At 49.8% G+C, this 16,708-nt stretch overlaps 3 protein-coding genes and 1 pseudogene across 5 annotated transcripts; all 4 read left to right on the top strand.

Moving 5' to 3' along the window:
- The first annotated feature begins 1,554 nt into the window (after positions 1 to 1,554).
- Positions 1,555 to 3,545, top strand: LOC119331485 (annotated as a pseudogene).
- A 1,443-nt stretch (positions 3,546 to 4,988) lies between these two features.
- LOC119330211 (putative 4-hydroxy-4-methyl-2-oxoglutarate aldolase 2) lies at positions 4,989 to 6,764 on the top strand. Its single transcript, XM_037603329.1, has 2 exons — positions 4,989 to 5,226; positions 6,029 to 6,764. The coding sequence occupies exon 2, from the start codon at positions 6,050 to 6,052 to the stop codon at positions 6,554 to 6,556; it is 507 nt and encodes a 168-aa protein (XP_037459226.1). The 5' UTR covers positions 4,989 to 5,226; positions 6,029 to 6,049; the 3' UTR covers positions 6,557 to 6,764.
- A 2,265-nt stretch (positions 6,765 to 9,029) lies between these two features.
- Positions 9,030 to 10,888, top strand: LOC119332525 (putative 4-hydroxy-4-methyl-2-oxoglutarate aldolase 2). 3 transcript variants are annotated; one of them, XM_037605704.1, is made up of 3 exons: positions 9,032 to 9,340; positions 9,613 to 9,756; positions 10,069 to 10,888. In XM_037605704.1, exon 3 carries the CDS (start codon positions 10,109 to 10,111, stop codon positions 10,613 to 10,615), a length of 507 nt encoding a protein of 168 aa, XP_037461601.1. In that variant the 5' UTR covers positions 9,032 to 9,340; positions 9,613 to 9,756; positions 10,069 to 10,108; the 3' UTR covers positions 10,616 to 10,888. The 3 variants fall into 3 exon arrangements, with proteins under 3 accessions (XP_037461603.1, XP_037461601.1, XP_037461602.1); XM_037605705.1 differs by having other exon boundaries at positions 9,610 to 9,756; XM_037605706.1 differs by lacking the exon at positions 9,613 to 9,756 and having other exon boundaries at positions 9,030 to 9,340.
- A 226-nt stretch (positions 10,889 to 11,114) lies between these two features.
- LOC119331533 (uncharacterized protein At2g02148-like) lies at positions 11,115 to 15,055 on the top strand. Its single transcript, XM_037604700.1, has 8 exons — positions 11,115 to 11,512; positions 12,115 to 12,238; positions 12,316 to 12,654; positions 12,757 to 12,919; positions 13,815 to 13,935; positions 14,016 to 14,078; positions 14,233 to 14,490; positions 14,747 to 15,055. Exons 1-8 carry the CDS (start codon positions 11,393 to 11,395, stop codon positions 14,846 to 14,848), a joined length of 1,290 nt encoding a protein of 429 aa, XP_037460597.1. The 5' UTR covers positions 11,115 to 11,392; the 3' UTR covers positions 14,849 to 15,055.
- The last annotated feature ends 1,653 nt before the right edge of the window (positions 15,056 to 16,708 follow it).

Genomic DNA, 16,708 nt, shown 5'->3' with positions numbered 1-16,708 from the left:
GGTCAAACTGTGAAGGAGTACTAGTACCAGTAGGCCCGCAAAGTTTTTATCCTTACCAAGAAAGGCAACTCCTAAGCGACAAGGGCTTCCTTCCTCCTGTCGGCGATGTCATCCATCTGCTGCATCTCCTGTGGCCTTAGAGCCATGGAGGCACAGTGGACCCCAGCCCTTGCCGGTGAGAGGGCTCCCGCTCCGTTTTTAGGTGTTTTTGGGTCGATTAGGGTTTATATCCTGTTCAGGAAGGTGAGGGCAAAGGTGGCTTCCTGGAGATGGAATAAGATCCTCTCTACCTAGCCCCCGTCCGGTCCATCCAGCGTCGCCGGAGGGCGTGTGGAGGTGCCTCCAGTGAATCTCATGGGATTCGGTCGGTGTTGGTGTTCAGTGGATCCAGACTTCATTCTTTTGTGTTCGTGTGTATATGTTGGATCCTTCCTATCTATGCTTCTCTTCATCCACGATGGTTGATGTTGTTCTGGTGTGCTGGTCCTGTGGGGTCTTAGCACGTCCACTTATGGATGTCTACTACAACAAGCTTTGCCCGGCATCGTTGAGGGAAGGGCACCGACGACAGTGCGCCTTGGACTTATTATAATTGATCATGTATAGTTATAAAGTATTTATTGAATATAAGTACAATATATATTTCTTCGCGAATGCGCAAAGGTTGCGTATCCTTTTATTGATATAAGTACAATAATAGAATGGAAAAAAAAAATTCTCATGCATGGTTGCATATAGTGGTGGGTCTTTTCCATGCGTAGTTGCATGTTGGGGTGAGCTTTATCCCATGCATAACTGTATGGTGATGTGGCATGCTTGCATGTTAAGTTAAATAAGATAGTGAGGATGAACTTCTTAGATGTTACCTTCGTTTTTATTTAGTATGCATATTAGATTTGACTAAAGTCAAACTTTGCAAAGTTTGACCAAGTTTAGAGAAAATAATATAAACAATTATCTAATAAATTTATATGATGTGAAAGTACGTTCAGAAATGAATCTAATGGTATTGATTTGTTATTATATATGTTACTTCCTCCTTCCATCTATATAGGGCCTAATACATTTTTCGAGGCTAACTTTGACCAAATGTTAGAGCAATAAAATATAACATGCAACTTACACAAAGCATACCGTCAAATTCGTATGTGAAAGAAGCTTTCGATGATATAATTTTCACATTATGCATGTCATGCACTATTAATCTTGTCAATAGTCAAAGGTAGTCTTAAAAAATGCATTAGGCCCTATATAGATGGAAGGAGGGAGTAATATTTTTTGTCCCTAAACTTGGTCAAAGTTTGCGAAGGTTGATTTTGACCAAAACTAATACGCGAAGTAAATAAAAATTAGAGGGAGTATATATAGGACATTAACAAGGTGGAAGAAATGTACCACACCGCATTATTGGTAGTGGAAGATCTAGAAAGTAGGACTAGGACATATATTTCTAAACAACTTAAGCACACATCACAATGGTTTTGATACTGAAGAAGATAGGAAGTACAAGCACATCGTTGAAGTTCACAATATAGCTGTCTCCTCCGGGACGCCATGGCAGAAGCCAGCAGGGAGGCCACAGGCGCAGCGCCTCAACCTCTCCACGTCGTGGTGTTCCCATGGCTAGCGTTCGGCCATTTCGTCCCCTTCCTCGAGCTCTCCGAGCAGCTCGCCAGGCGCGGGCATGCCGTCACCTTCGTCTCCACGCCGAGGAACGTCGCCAGGCTGAGGCTCGTCAGCCCCCGCATCCGCCTCCTCCCCCTGCTCCTGCCGAGCGTCGACGGCCTGCCGGACGGCGCCGAGTCCACGGCCGACGTCCCGCCAGAGAAGGTGGACCTCCTCAAGGTGGCGTTCGACACTTCGACGGCCTCGCCGCCCCTTTCGCCGGCTTTCTTGACGAGGCTTGCGCCGGCGGGGACGGTGCGACGGAGTTCGGCAGGAGGCCCGACTGGATCTTCGTCGACTTCGCACACTACTGGCTCCCGCCCATCGCTGAGCAGCACAAGGTACATGCATAGCTTTTCCATGGCGTGCGTGCATGGCTCCCATCCCATCAGGCCATCACCATGCTCCATGCTGGCTTGCAGGTGCCGTGCGCCTTGTTCCACATCTGCCCGGCGCCGTTCATGGCCTTCATCGGCCCCAAGGCGGCGAACGACGCGCACCCGCGGACGACGGCGGAGGACCTGATGGCGCAGCCGCGGTGGATCCCGTTCCCGACCACCATCGCCCACCGCCTCCACGAGGCCAGGGACATGCTGGTCCAGACGTTCCGCGCCAACGCGTCCGGCCCGTCCGACGCCTGCCGGCTCTGGCAGACGGAGCAGCGCTGCCCGCTCGTGATCCTGCGCGGCAGCCGCGAGGTCGACGGCCCGCTCGGGCCCTTCCTGGCCGACCTCTTCAGCAAGCCCGTCGCCCTCTGCGGCCTCCTCGCCCCATACGACGCCGCGCTCGCCGCCCAAGAAGGAGCCGACCATGTCGACGACGAGAGCGAGAGCGCGAGCCTCATGCGCTGGCTGGACGAGCAGCCGGCGAGGTCCGTCATCTACGTCGCGTTCGGGAGCGAGGCGCCGCTGACCGGCCACCACGTCCGCGAGCTGGCGCTAGGGCTGGAGCTCGCGGGCGCGCGGTTCCTCTGGGCGCTGCGGGGGCCGAGCGCCGCGCTGCTCCCAGACGGATTCGAGGAGCGCGTGGCCGTGTCCGGGCGCGGCGTGGTGCGCGTGGGGTGGGTGCCGCAGGTGCGCATCCTGGCGCACGGCGCGGTGGGCTGAGCTCGCTCGCGGAGAGCTTCCTGTTCGGGCACCCGCTGGTGATGCTGCCGCTGTTCCTGGACCAGGGCGTGACGGCGCGCGGCATGGCGGCGAGGGGCGTCGGGCTGGAGGTGCCCAGGGACGAGGGCGACGGGTCGTTCGGCAGGGACGACGTGGCCGCAACGGTGCGGCGGGTGATGGCGAGGGACGAGGAAGGGGAGGCGTTCGCGCGCAACGCCGGGGAGCTCCAGGCGGTTCTCTGGGACAGAGCCAAGCAGGACGAGTACGTCGACGAGCTCGTGCAGCACTTGCTGCGCCGGTGATGCTGAGCCTGAGCGAGGCTCGCTTCTCGTGGACAGCGAGTGTGCGATGGGTTTTTTTTTAGCATCAGTACAAACACAAGCGCTCATATACATACGCATGCGCTCATCCCTATGAACGCACGCACACACCCTACTCCTATGAGCACCTTCAAAAGACTGAGCCGGCATATCATCTTGAGATTTACGAAGTCACCGTAGGCGCCTCGTCGTCGACGGGAACGTCTCCTCCTACTGAAAGCGCGTCGCCGGAGATCCTGAAATAAATCCAGAAATAATACGAGCACCAGGATTTGAATCCTGCCTGGTGGATTGGGAATACTACTATCCACCTAACCAACTCAACCACAGGTGGCCGAAATCAAAATGCACGTTGTCTCATGCTCAGTGCTCAGTAATACTATTCGTACGTACTCCCTTTGTACAAAAAAATATATAAACGTTTAGATCAGTAAAATAGTATATAAAACAGTATAAATAGTAAAAAATATATAATGCTATTTGTACGTACTTCCTCTATACAAAAAATATATAAGCGTTTGTATCAGTAAAATAGTATTGTAAATGCTTTTATACTTCTTCACGTACCAGTCTTACAACAAAAATCTACGCACTAGTTCAAATCTAGTGCACTCTGCTTCGGGGACTCCCTTTCCTCCTTTTCACCCTCACCAACGCCTTCTTGCGCATTGACGAACGCACCTTCCAGACATACCGCACATCCTCATCGAGGCCGCCATCGCGCTCCCTGGTGGATGGACCCCAACCGTGTCTTCCTCTTCCGCGGTGAGATCCACGTCCCGCCGCCCTCCCTCTTTCCCCCGACATGCCCTCCTTCCACACCTAATACTCCAACACCGTCTAGGCCACCATAAAAGCACTGCATCATTGGGACGTCAGATAGGGCCGTTGCCGACAACCTCCGCACAACATGCGTCACCGTCCCAACGCCCGTGGCCAAGGTGCTCGAGGAGGATCCCTACCGCATCGTGCGACCGGTCGAAGGGTTCTATGACCGACAGGGGTTCCATACATCGCCACATCGTCGGGATCTGCTTGATTGCGCGTGAGGTCGAGGCGCAGTCAACACAGATAAATGGAGAGGAGAGAGTAATTTTTGCATTTTTTGGGACGGGTCCCACATGTAAGGAGGTTCCCGGTCAATAGTCAAATCAACCTCTAATGAGTCAAAGCCGAGCAGAGGGATGATTGCTGAACCAGGTAGTTAGTTTGGGGTTATGGTGGTGAGCCGAAGAGGACTAAATACGGTGTGAATCGGCGGGTAGTGACCCAATTCCTCCTCCAGCTTTTTTGAGGACGTGCACGAGCTTGCGCCATCTCCCCACTCGCACAAATTTGACGCCACGGTCCCCCACCATGCACTCTGAGAGCCTAACTGAGTGGGAACGGCTGATTCGGTTCTTCCTTGCGGGGCCTATCTGAGATGTGCTTTAAGTTTCGTGCTATGTAGACCCAACAATGCTTGTAGGCAACCGTACGGGCCAAAAATGCACCCCCGAGACCTAGCTGGAAGGTATGCAGAATACCAAGCACGCCTAAATTGTTTCTCGCACAATGGTCTTCTTTCCTCGTAAATGATGCTTGGAAGAAGATGCAAACCCCAAAAAAATTGTGTGACCGCCTACGCAAAATGGCATGAGCATCACGACCTATGATCCAAGCTGCATATGCGGCTGGTTTGGCCGCACGCCGGGAAGGAGACAACAAAGGAATCTAGTATTTCCTATGCTAGAGAAAAATGTATTTTCGAACACAAACATCCGAATAAAATGAAAAATGTATTCGACGATATTCGTTGGTTCCCGTGCCCGAATTCCATTCGTTTTCAAAGAAAAAGTGGGACCGGTGGGCTCGTGCCGCGGACTACTCGTGGTTCGCCACCCACCCACCACCACCACCCCACCATCGCCATCACACCACGGGAAAGAAAAAGGAAAAAAGGAGCTTCCTTTCTTCTCCCCCGCTCCTCGGATTGGATCCCTCCCCTTCCCTCCTCTGATTCCATTCCGTTGGAGCCCTCCTTTCTTGATCTCATCTCTCCCCTGATTGGTTCAGACAGGACTGCCGGCGCCCCTCCCTCCGCTGCCTCGCTCCCCACGGCGGCGAGGCGAGACCCACCGGCGACGCGCGGCCAGGTAACGCTCCCTCCCTTCCCCTTTCCTCCGCTCCGTCCAATCACCTCGTTCGAGCTCTTCGATCCGTATTCCATAGGCCGCGGGACTCGCGCGGATTCGGTAGAGGACGATGGGATCCACCATTGGAGATGAGAGGCGGATCCGTTTCTCCCTCCCATCTTGGCGGAGAGAGTGGACATTTGAGAGAGAGAGAGAGAGAGAGAGAGGGAGAGGGGAGAACGCGTCGACCTACCCAGTGGCGGCTGTACTGTCGACATGTATGCTGAACCTCATGTCTCACAGTGTCAGAGCTTCAGGCCATGACAACCTCTTTCTTTACTGTATTGCCTCGATCATGTGAATGTATCTCTGTTTAGCCTGGTTCCTCCGCGTATCCGTCTTCTTTAGGAATATCAAGCCTCTTATTTTTCTTTGCTGAGTGTTTGTTTTGCTCAGCTCAGTGACAATCAGACAGAAGTGGTCTGCTCCTTGCCTAATTGTCTGAGACCACCTACTAAAAAGAAAAAGAAAAAGAAATGCCCGATGCTTGTTGGCTGATGGAATCGCCTCATTTGTTCTGTTTGAGATTGACGCACAATTGCTTAGCTGCGTAGTTCAGGATGGTACTGTATATTCCTTATTGCCGTATGACTGGTATGAGCACAGGTGCATGCATAATTTCCATGTCCTTTACATTGGGGAATATATAATATGTTGCCATGTTGAAGAAATTAGCTGCTTTGGTGGTTACTGCTGTCAGCAACGTTTGCCCTTGACTTTGTTTTTGGTGAATAATGTGCCTCTTCTGTTCATGTCAATGCAGCCCTGAATTGAATCAGCTACCATGGCGGCCTTGCCGTTAGCCACGGCGGAAGTCTGCGACGCCAACTCGCACCTCATCACCGGCGGCGAGCTGCGCGCGCTGCAGCCCATCTTCCAGATCTACGGGAGGCGGCAGGTCTTCGCGGGCCCCGTCGTGACGCTCAAGGTGTTCGAGGACAACGTGCTGGTGCGCGAGTTCCTGGAGGAGAAGGGCCAGGGCAGGGTGCTGGTGGTGGACGGCGGCGGCAGCCTGCGGTGCGCCATCCTGGGCGGCAACCCCGTCCAGCAGGCGCAGAACAACGGGTGGGCGGGCATCGTGGTGAACGGGTGCATCCGGGACGTGGACGAGATCAACGGGTGCGACATCGGCGTGCGCGCCCTCGCCTCGCACCCCATGAAGGCCAACAAGAAGGGGATGGGCGAGAAGCACGTCCCGGTCACCATCGCGGGCACCAGGATCTGCGACGGCGAGTGGCTCTACGCCGACACCGACGGCATCCTCGTCTCCAGGACCGAGCTCATCGTGTAGGAGAGGCTGACGCCTCGTTGGTCGTGTTGTTCCACTCTGTGGTTGTATTTGCTTGTCTGTAACATGATGGATGAACTGGGCTCTGCATAAGAGAGGAGGGTGCTTGCTGTTGCTGCCTCTGCCCTCCCTTATTGAATCATGTTGTATCTGAACTTCAGATTCAGAAGCCTGTAATAATTGTCATGTTGTAATGCTGTTGCTGCCTCTGTGGTTTCTGTTCTCCATATTCTCTCGTCCTTACCAGCTGGCATGCGTGCCGAAACTGCAGATCGGCCATTTGGTGGTGCGCGAGGTTGCCGAAGCGGAGTACGCCGGCGCTCCCATCCTGCCTGAAGCGCCCGTTGGCGGGGGCACGCCGGAGAGGGGACCGGTGGTTCAAGGGCAGTTCGGAGCCTTGCCAAGACCAAGAGCATGAACAGGCACAACATCATTGTGTTCCTCGCTGTGTGATGCGTATGTCGTCCATGGCGCCGTCCATCACCAACATCCCCCTCCGGCCACCTAGATGAGCCAGTCTGTGCTGTCCGGCGACGTGTGCGAGTGATATATCTCTCGTACTGGTTGCAAAGGTCTCGTACCTTGGTAAGGAGGGCTCAGCTCTGAACTGAATGGTCTTAGATCTGAACCTGAGATTCAGGAGCTATGAACTGAACTTGTAATAAAGGTAAGCAGTTGGATGCCTCCATTGCACTGAATGAAACTTACTCGGGCTGGCCAAAATGTACTGGTGTTTTTCAGTGGAGCAAAGCAACCAATATCAAGTTTTTTTGTAATATACGGTGAACATTTAAAAAATTGAAATGAACATTTTTTTAATATACAGTGAACATTTTTAAAATTTTATTATATGGTGAGTATTTGTAATAATGATAAGCTTGTCTTGCTTAATCAAATGAAATGAAGAACGGGCATAATAATAAAGCCAATTGGGTGCCTGCATTCCGCTGAATGAAACTTACTTGGACCGATGAGAGTTACTTCCTCCGTTGCATTCCGTTGTAAGAGCATCTCCAACAGCCACGCTAAACTAGCTACGCGCCGCAAATTAGGCCGTTTTAGCGCGCGTGCAACGCGGCGGGTCGCTCCAGCGAGCGCGCAAAAACGGCGCGCGCGCTATAACGGGTTGGGTGCGCGGTTGAAAACACTTACCCGCGCGGCGTATTTCGGGCGCCAGCTACATGGAGGAGAGGAAAGTGAGCAACGAGGAGCGAGCTAAGTTGTTGGAATGGGAGAAGCACTTATTCTTCTTGGACACATCTAAACTCAATGCGGCGCAAAAAGAGTATGTCAATCTTGCCCAACAAAAAGTCTTAATCCAAAAAAGAGCCCTGGTTCGTGCAATGGGTGGCGGTGGCCTCGGCGCCATGGGAGGCATGGGTGGCTTCGGAGCCATGGGAGATATGGGTGCACCTCCGGCCGTCATGGGAGGCATGGGTGCACCTCCGGCCGGCATGGGAGGCATGGGTGCACCTCCGGCCGCCATGGGAGGCATGGGTGCACCTTCGGCCGTCATGGGAGGCATGGGTGCACCTCCGGCCGCCATGGGAGGCATGGGTGCACCTTTGGCCGTCATGGGAGGCATGGGTGGCTTTGGAGCACCCTCCGACGCTATGGCCGCCATGGGAGGCATGGGTGCACCTTCGGCCGTCATGGGAGGCATGGGTGCACCTCCGGCCGCCATGGGAGGCATGGGTGCACCTTCGGCCGTCATGGGAGGCATGGGTGCACCTCCGGCCGCCATGGGTGCAATGTCTTTCGATGTCACACACATTCCCATGAAGATGCTGTTGAAGATCTTGCCAACACCGTCGGAGCTTCACATGATGCGGAGAGGGAGGAAGATTCATCTTCGGAGGCGGAAGAGTCGTCTTCGAAAGATGAGGACGAAGACGAAGACGAGGAAGATGAAGATTGATGTGTCTTTCATGTCTTGAACTTTAGTTTGCATTTGAACTTGGTTGGATGAACTTATGGGTATGATTTTGAACTTGTGGGCATGAACTTTTATTCATCAACTTGATTGTGTCCCCGATTATATATAACTCTTTGCCTATGTTGCCGGCACACCGGTGCCGTTTTGTGGACTCGGTTGCGCGATGCCCTTCGACCTTGGGCTTTTGTGGTCGTTGAGACTGGTCTGTACGGCGTGAGTGAGATAAGCTCCTTATTAGTGGTTTTCTTTTCCATTCTTTTCCCGGGCGTCAACGGTGATCCTCGTCGTGTTGCGCATTTGAGTCCTTGAACGACGTTTTTGCCAATCTCTTGGTCTCGAATTTTTGATATGGTTCGACGACGTTGGCAATACACCGGTGTCTCTATCTTCTCTTTGCCCCCACAAAAAATATCTTCTCTTTGCCCTATATTATTATTATTATTATTATTAAAGTGGCATGGCATACCATTTATCAATCAATTTACTCAATAAAAAGAAAAAGAAAAGAAAAGAAAGGAAAAACCACACGATAATGATAGAGCAGAGCTCCACCCTGTCTCCTCTTCTTGCTCTGCTCTGCTCGAACCAACCGCAGACCGGAGCCACGCTCGCCGGCCGGGGCACCTCCTCCTCCTCCGCCGCCGCGCTGATTCATCCCTCCCTCACTTCAAGCCTCTACTGCCCCGCCAGTCTCCCACCGTCGCGACGCCGCGGTCGAGGGGCTAGTCTGCCTTTCCTGGCGCCGCCGGAGGGAGACGACCGCCCGCGACTGGAGCAGACGAGGGAGGCACGCGCGACCGGGAAGGCGCTGCTTTCGCTCGAGCCGTACGCCGACGCCGGTGGCCACTCCGGTAAGCGCGCAGCGCGACTACATGCTCCTTCCTTACTCTTGTCAATGTCCTCTCTGCATCTACACTACTAATTACTCTGAATCTTAAACTCAAGGCAAGCCAAACTTTGGGTAGTCATTTATATGCACCGCCAAATTTGTCTGCCTCCACGTAGAGGCAAAAAATGTTTCCTTGCTGAAGGCAACTGTCTGAAATTAACTGTAATCCTATTCCATCTGGCTACTCCAGCATATTCAAATAGCATCATTACTGACAAAACACCTATACAGCAGATGGGTATTCCTATCTGATGGCATGGCACGCACTAAGAACTCACCGCTACCTGATGCCTTGCCTCCCACCGGCGGCGACCAACTAACTGAAGCTCCCTGGAGTCTGTTTTTCGCTGTCAACATTGCCTCCTCACGGCTTTGCCGGTAAGAGTGGTTGGTTACCTTTCTTCTGTCAAAACGTGAACGTCTCATCAAATGAGGCTGACTTGGTGATTCTTGTGTTTCATGGAAAATTTCATCATGTTTGTTTCCTAAATGGAGTCCCAGCATTTCATCCGCCTGAGATCTATGCAACTGTTAAGCCACATATAACTGAACAATATGTCTTCCTTATTGCAGTATTATAAGCTCAAGTGCATGATTTGCATGCATATCTTTGGAGAACCTGTTGCTGTTATGCAGATTGAATGAGCAGCTTTATTACTCCTGCTGACAACACTTGTTTTTCTCGAAAAGGTGCTGACAGCGCTCGTGCAGCAGCCCTGCTGAACCCAAAATGGCGGCCTTGCCACTGGCCACCGCGGAGGTCTGCGACGCAAACTCACACATGATCACCAGCGGCGAGCTCCGCGCGCTGCAGCCCGTCTTCAGGGTCTACGGTGGCCGGCGGCTCTTCGCCGGTCCCGTCGTGACAGTGAAGGTGTTCGAGGACAACGTCCTGGTCCGTGCGCTCCTGGAGGAGAAGGGCCAGGGCAGGGTCCTGGTGGTCGACGGCGGCGGCAGCCTCCGCCGCGCCCTCCTGGGGGGCAACATCGCCATGCTGGCGCAGAACAACGGGTGGGCCGGCATCGTGATCAACGGCTGCGTCCGGGATGTTGATGAGATCAACGAGTGCGACATCGGCGTGCGGGCTCTCGGCTCGCACCCGATGAAGTCGGACAAGAGGGGGATGGGCGAGAAGCACGTCCCGGTCACCGTTGCTGGTACCAGGATCTGCGACGGCGAGTGGCTCTACGCCGACGCCGACGGTATCCTCGTCTCGAGGACCGAGCTCAGCGTGTAGTGCAGGCCTTCCAGTTGCCTGTGTTGTTCCTCTCTGTGTATGCATTTACTTGTGTGTAAAATGATGTATGTATGAACGGATGAACTGGGCTCTGCACAAAACAGAGGACGTCTGTTGCTGCTTCAGAACAGAAGCTCTGATATCTGAACTTGAGATGCCAGGAGCTCTCAACTGAACATGTAAATAACAATGGCAGGCTTGCCTTGCTTGATCAAATGAAATGAACAATAGGGAATTGGGGATAATAATACTAATACTTATTGGATGGCTTCATTGCACTGTCAAGTTTCTGTATTATGTTGTGCTGAATGAACCTTATTCAGAGCTCAGGCTGATAATGATGAGATTGTATGCACATGTGTTCTATGATGGAGCAAAGTGAAGCAGATCAAACAATGTGCTTATGTTAATCTTGATGGAGATCCTAGAAGTAGTAGATGTTTGCACTGCACTGTCAAAATGTGTGTCATGTTCTGTCAGCAGTCCGGTAGTGAGGCAGAGCAGAGCAAACAATACTCTGCTACTCCACCAACCAAACCCCCCTTCGACCCCCACACCCACGCCGCCCCTTCCCAAAGCGAATCCGGCGCCGCCGCCGGCCGCCGCCCCACGGCCCGCTCCCAGCTCGAGCATATCCTACCTAGGGGAAACCGCCGGCGGGCGTAAGAAAAAGATGCTCTTTTAGGGGGAAACCAGCCAGCCCCCGTCGCCATGCTGGTGCTGGCGCTGGCGCCGGGCGTCAGGCTCTAAATCCACCTAGGGTTTCGGCCGGCGGCGATGCGGGCATACTCCGCCGGCGCCGGGGCCGGGGCAGTCTTCCTCGGCGACGGCGACGTCGACCCCGAGGCCCTCACCGAGGAGGACAGCCTCGTCGGCGGCGGCGACTCCAACTCCGTGGTAACCTCCCCCCCTCCACTGAACCCATGGCTGGTTAGCTCGTTCCAATCGGTGGTGAAACCCAGTGTTGCCCGGAGCAGAGCAGATTGGCTTCAACCTCTAGTGAGCCTGGGGTTGGATTTGTAGTGCTACAAGCTATGCTTTTCTTGTTAGGATTTGTCCATTTTTACCATGTGTTTCATTGTAATAACCAGCATGTGAACCTGAATGCATAATGACAAAGTAAAAAAGGCTCTGTTCATTGCTGGGCATTTACTTCGAAAAATGCTGTGTATTTAAATGCACATAAGTACAAGGTTTCCGTGCCAGAAATTTTGCCTTTGGTTTTGTGGAATGGGGCGGTAGGGAAGTGTCATTTTGTATTTTTCAAGGTAGACAGTTGGCATTTACTTTGACCGGCCAAACATGCGGAGGTAGGAATGTGTTGTTTTGTGAAATTAAAACATTCTGTGTATTTATTTATTTTTCAAGATTGACTGTTGGCAGTTACTTCGACCGACCAAAAATGGATGCATATCCTTTAAATGCCCCAGAACAGCATGTTTCTTGTAACAAAACACAACGTCGTGGTTTTGAGTGTTGACCGTTGCTTTATCTGCTAGGATTGCTTGCATGGATCATACAGCAGCTCTTTAAGCCTCCACGGTGTCAGAGTTGACGACGAGCACTCGGCTCTTGAGAACAGCAGCAGGCCTCCTAGTCATATTAATATCCTAACACCACAAGGTACAACTCTTCGAAATTCATCCTGCTCTGTCTGCTGTTACTGCTTTCTCTGTGCCTGATTCCCCTCTTCATTACAGATGTTGTGCCCATCGAAGTGGCACGGTCTAGGTTCCTGGACATCATCATTGACCATTTTATTGGCCAGAATGTTATTGAGGTGGAAGAACCCTCTCTCTATGACTCTATCCTGGCCAGCAATAGAATCAACAAAAGAAAGCAACAAGAGGTGCAATACGAAGGCGACCCGAGGTTTGCTTTGCCCTTGATGTACATAGCCAACTTGTACGAGTCTTTGGTGAGCGACGTCAATGCACGTCTTGCTTCCTTGACCGGATCCCGTGAGAAAACTATTGGGGTAGCTCTTGAAGCTGCCGGCGGCTTGTACAGGAAGCTGACCCAAAAGTTTCCCAAGAAAGGTATGATGATGATTAGTGAATGGAAATTTGTATTTGGTCGCGCCCACTCTACTCTGGTTATTTGTTCTTCTCATCCGAGTCTCCTTTGGTGTTATGTGGCAGGAAATTGTAGCTTCAGGAGGAGGGAGCTGGCTACTTCTAATGCAACAAAGACCAAGTTTCCTGAACTTGTAGTGCAGGAAGAAAAGCGGGTCCGTTTTGTTGTAATCAATGGTTTGGTGATCATAGAGAGGCCAAATAATATGAGAATGCAGGATGCGGAATGGTATTTTCTCTGATTCACCCTGTATTTCCTTCCTTATGCATCTGTTGCTTGTTCACTTTTTCTGTATTATCATATCTTGGGAAACTTTTGTTATACTCCCTTCAGTGCTACTCCTAGATATTATCAAGCCATTTCTGAGTAACCCTTTCTTATACTCCCTCATTCCGTAGTAGTTTTCGCTGAAACGGATGTATCTAGACGTATTTCAGTGCTAGATACACCCGTTTGAGCGACAACTAATATGAAACGGTGGGAGTAGTAAATATGGACTTGAAACTGATAAGTTCCTTGATAATATTTCTTACTATAAACGATGCTCTCTTGTAAATTGTGTGAAAGTTACTGTTTTCATAAGCCAAAATACTGCATATTCTTGAATTGGTGGCCCAGTTACAAAAAAAAAACTTTTCCTTTGACCAAATTCTGCTTCTAGAAACCCTTCCTTGTTTTGAACTTACAGACTCTGTATTAAATATGCACTCGAAACAGATACATTGCTTTGTAATATTTCTTACTATAAACCATCGTCTCTTGTAAGTGGTGTGGATAAAGTTACTATTTTCATAAGCCAAAATACTGCATATTCTTGAATGACAGACTCCGTTCCTTTGTTGGCATTTCCTTGGAACAAATCATATATATTTTGTTTCCTTGCTTAAGGTAACTATAAGAAATTGACTGTATTCTTGTCCGATTGCTTTCAATATAGGATGAATTATGAATACGAAACTTCAGAAGTTTGCTAATATAATCAAATCTTCAGTTAATTAAATTAATTATAATTATAGGCAAAAGCTTTATTTATCCTCACTTTTCCACTTTGACTCTTGGTACCCTCTGATATGCCATGATTTATGTATTTCTAAGTCTTGATTTTTTTTTTCTAAATGTGCAGGTTCAAAAGATTGACCGGTCGAAATGAAGTGGCCATTTCATCTAGAGATTACAAATTCTATTCACCTCGACACAAGTACAGGCGTACCCTGCAGCCAGTATTTGACATTCCTGGCACATCCGTAAGTGTATACTGGATTTAAGATTCTAAGGTTGCAGCTAAACCAATTCCATTATTCATTTAATTGGTTCCTCTGTCCAGGTTTTGTCAGAGGATGAGACTTCTCCATTGGTTTGTTCTTCAGAATTTCGTCCACCATTCGAGGTAACTCTTATCTTTTGATACCTGTCATGACTAGTGACAATATCCCAAATTCACAGTGACTTCTCCGGTCCTTCTACTTTGTTAAATGAGATTATTTTTTTCTGGTTCATCCACCTTTTCAGTTGGTCACCACTAATAGCTTGCTCTCTTCCAGATGCAAAACCAACATGAGTCATCATCGAAGCGACACATTGAACAGATAGAAAGTCAACCTTACTTGCACTTTCTCGATCAAGCAGAGCATGACAACATCCAGCAAAACCAACATAGTTCTCAGTTCCCTCCCATTCATCCATGTGCATCGTCCTCGCAACTGTCAGATAACCCCCAGCAGCACCAGTCCTATCTATCTCCGCATCTATCTTCCATGCAAGCTGGACACAACCACCTTGGAGGACGCTCGAATATTCTTGTGAGTGAATCTTTATTTTTAGTACTGGCCAAGTCACATGCCAAATATAGTACTCCCTCTGATCCATATTACTTGTCGCTCAAATAGACGGAGGGAGTAGTATCAAAATGTTCATCATGCAGTAATTAGTTGCAAGTCATCCTGTCTGTCTGCACTGCATTATTTCGACAGCTGAACAAAAACAGAAATCTACTTTTAATGTTCAAATCAGGTGCACTGTTATTGAATTGTCTTGATGGCATGTTTTGTATTTCAGCCAAGCAGCCCTGCAAAGTTCTGCGACGAGTGCGGTTCGCCGTATTTAAGGGCGACATCCAAGTTCTGTTCAGAGTGTGGCACCAAGAGGCTAGGGATCTGACTGAGTGATACATAGTTAAGCAATTTTGTCGCAGTTTGATGTTGTTCCTTTTTTCTGTGGGGAGTTCAATGCTGTTTCGGCCATGATGCAGAACCCTGTAGAATGGGTTTTGGTTGTTGTAACTGAACTTGAGTTCACTCTTGCTTCCTTCAATGGAAATGTATATCGATGGATGTGACTCCCTCATTTATTAACTGTTGTGCCTTACTATGATCTATATACTTTTTCTTTAAGTGAAAACAATTTATGGAATAAGTGGAATATATTTAGCCGTTGTAGTCAGCAGCATACAGTTTACAAAAAAATGAGCCATTTGCTTTGTGTAAATCGAGAGGAATTTTGCATATCCATTTTATCACTTTCATTCTAAAATTGTCTCCTGGTGCAGAATCTCATAAAATTACATTACTTGTCAAACAAATCATGAACCATTGGTCTTATATTTGAGACCGAATTAACACACCACAAATTGGTCGTCACTTATTTCTTGAGCAAAATATTTTCTTTACCAAATTAACTTGAAGCCATTTGTTCTATCACTTGCCATCTCATGCAACTCCATGTCAATCTCCTTCAGAGCGTCCTTGATGCTCGACAGCTTCAACTTGAGCACCCTCAACCCCTTGGTGGCGCGAGCCCGCTCCATCTTTGCCGCCTCTATTCCTTTGTGCAGGTGATCTGCTTTCTCGAGAAGGGTGAGGAGGCTGTCGGCGCGCTCGCGCATGAAGCCAACGTCCATGCCCATCATCTCAAAGGACTCCAGGGCCTTCTTCCACCGCGTGAGGTCCTCGCAGGCGGCGGAGGCCCTCATGCCCTCGGCTATGAGAACCGTCTCGATGATCACTCCTGCAGCGAGCAAAGGGCATATGGGCTTCTGCATACGCCCATGTAGGAGCGACTTCCGGAGCGACCTTGAAGCTTCTGAAGCTTTTGCCAACGTTGAGCTCAATGCCTGGTTTCAAGGATCCAATGCCATCTTCTTTGTTCTTGGCTGATTTCGAACCCGGTGGCCTCCCTCTCTTGCTCTTGGCGGTTTTGAGAACTGGTGGCCTCCTCCTCTTGGTCTGTAAAAGAACCAATCAAAGAGTCGGCTATTTTTTCCCAATAAGAAATTTAGGCTCTTGGTCTGTGAAATACATCAATATTTGAACAGCAAAAATTTCTGAAGAGACAGATTTAAATTATTGAATGTAAGGCCTTATGGGTGGCTGAAAGTCATTGAAAATGTCTTAAGAGAGACAATTTGAAAATATTTCATGGAATGCCTTACCGGAGGCTTATAGTCATCACTCTTGTCACTCTTGGCATCGCTGCTACTGCCGCTGTCAACCAACATTGGCTTATGCTCTATCGTACTGTTGGCTGGCCACCTTCTCTTCCTCTGAAAATAAAGTAATCAACCAAAACAAAGCAACAAATTCAGCATGTGTTTACATATGCCGCAGAGATAACAGATAATCTGAGACATGAAAAGTACTTTTATGAGAATGACCAAAATTTCCTTACTTTGTAGTTGTAGGTAATAGTGATAGTCCTCACTTCATACCGAGAGCCTGGACGCTTTACTTGCTCATTTTCTGAACCGCCGTTGTCGACCAATGTGAGCTTTGGATGTGCCAATGCCATCTTCTGCCCCATCTCGGTCTTGACAGATTCGAGGGATCCCTCCCTTCCCCTGGAAAATAGTTAGGAAACCAAGTCAGATGACTCATTGTTATGAGCATAAACATAAATTGCACACTAATTTTTGTTACTGTACTAAACTTTAACTAGTGAATGTAGAAATAAGTAACAGTAGCAGTCACTAGTCAGTTCGTCAAACGCCAGAAACAAAAATCTCCCGCAACATTACCCCAATGA

The sequence above is a fragment of the Triticum dicoccoides genome, chromosome 7A, assembly GCF_002162155.2.
Source record: "Triticum dicoccoides isolate Atlit2015 ecotype Zavitan chromosome 7A, WEW_v2.0, whole genome shotgun sequence".
Taxonomy (NCBI): domain Eukaryota; kingdom Viridiplantae; phylum Streptophyta; class Magnoliopsida; order Poales; family Poaceae; genus Triticum; species Triticum dicoccoides.
The sequence above is the reverse complement of the archived record's forward strand: the minus strand, read 5'-3'. Positions and strand labels throughout refer to the sequence as shown.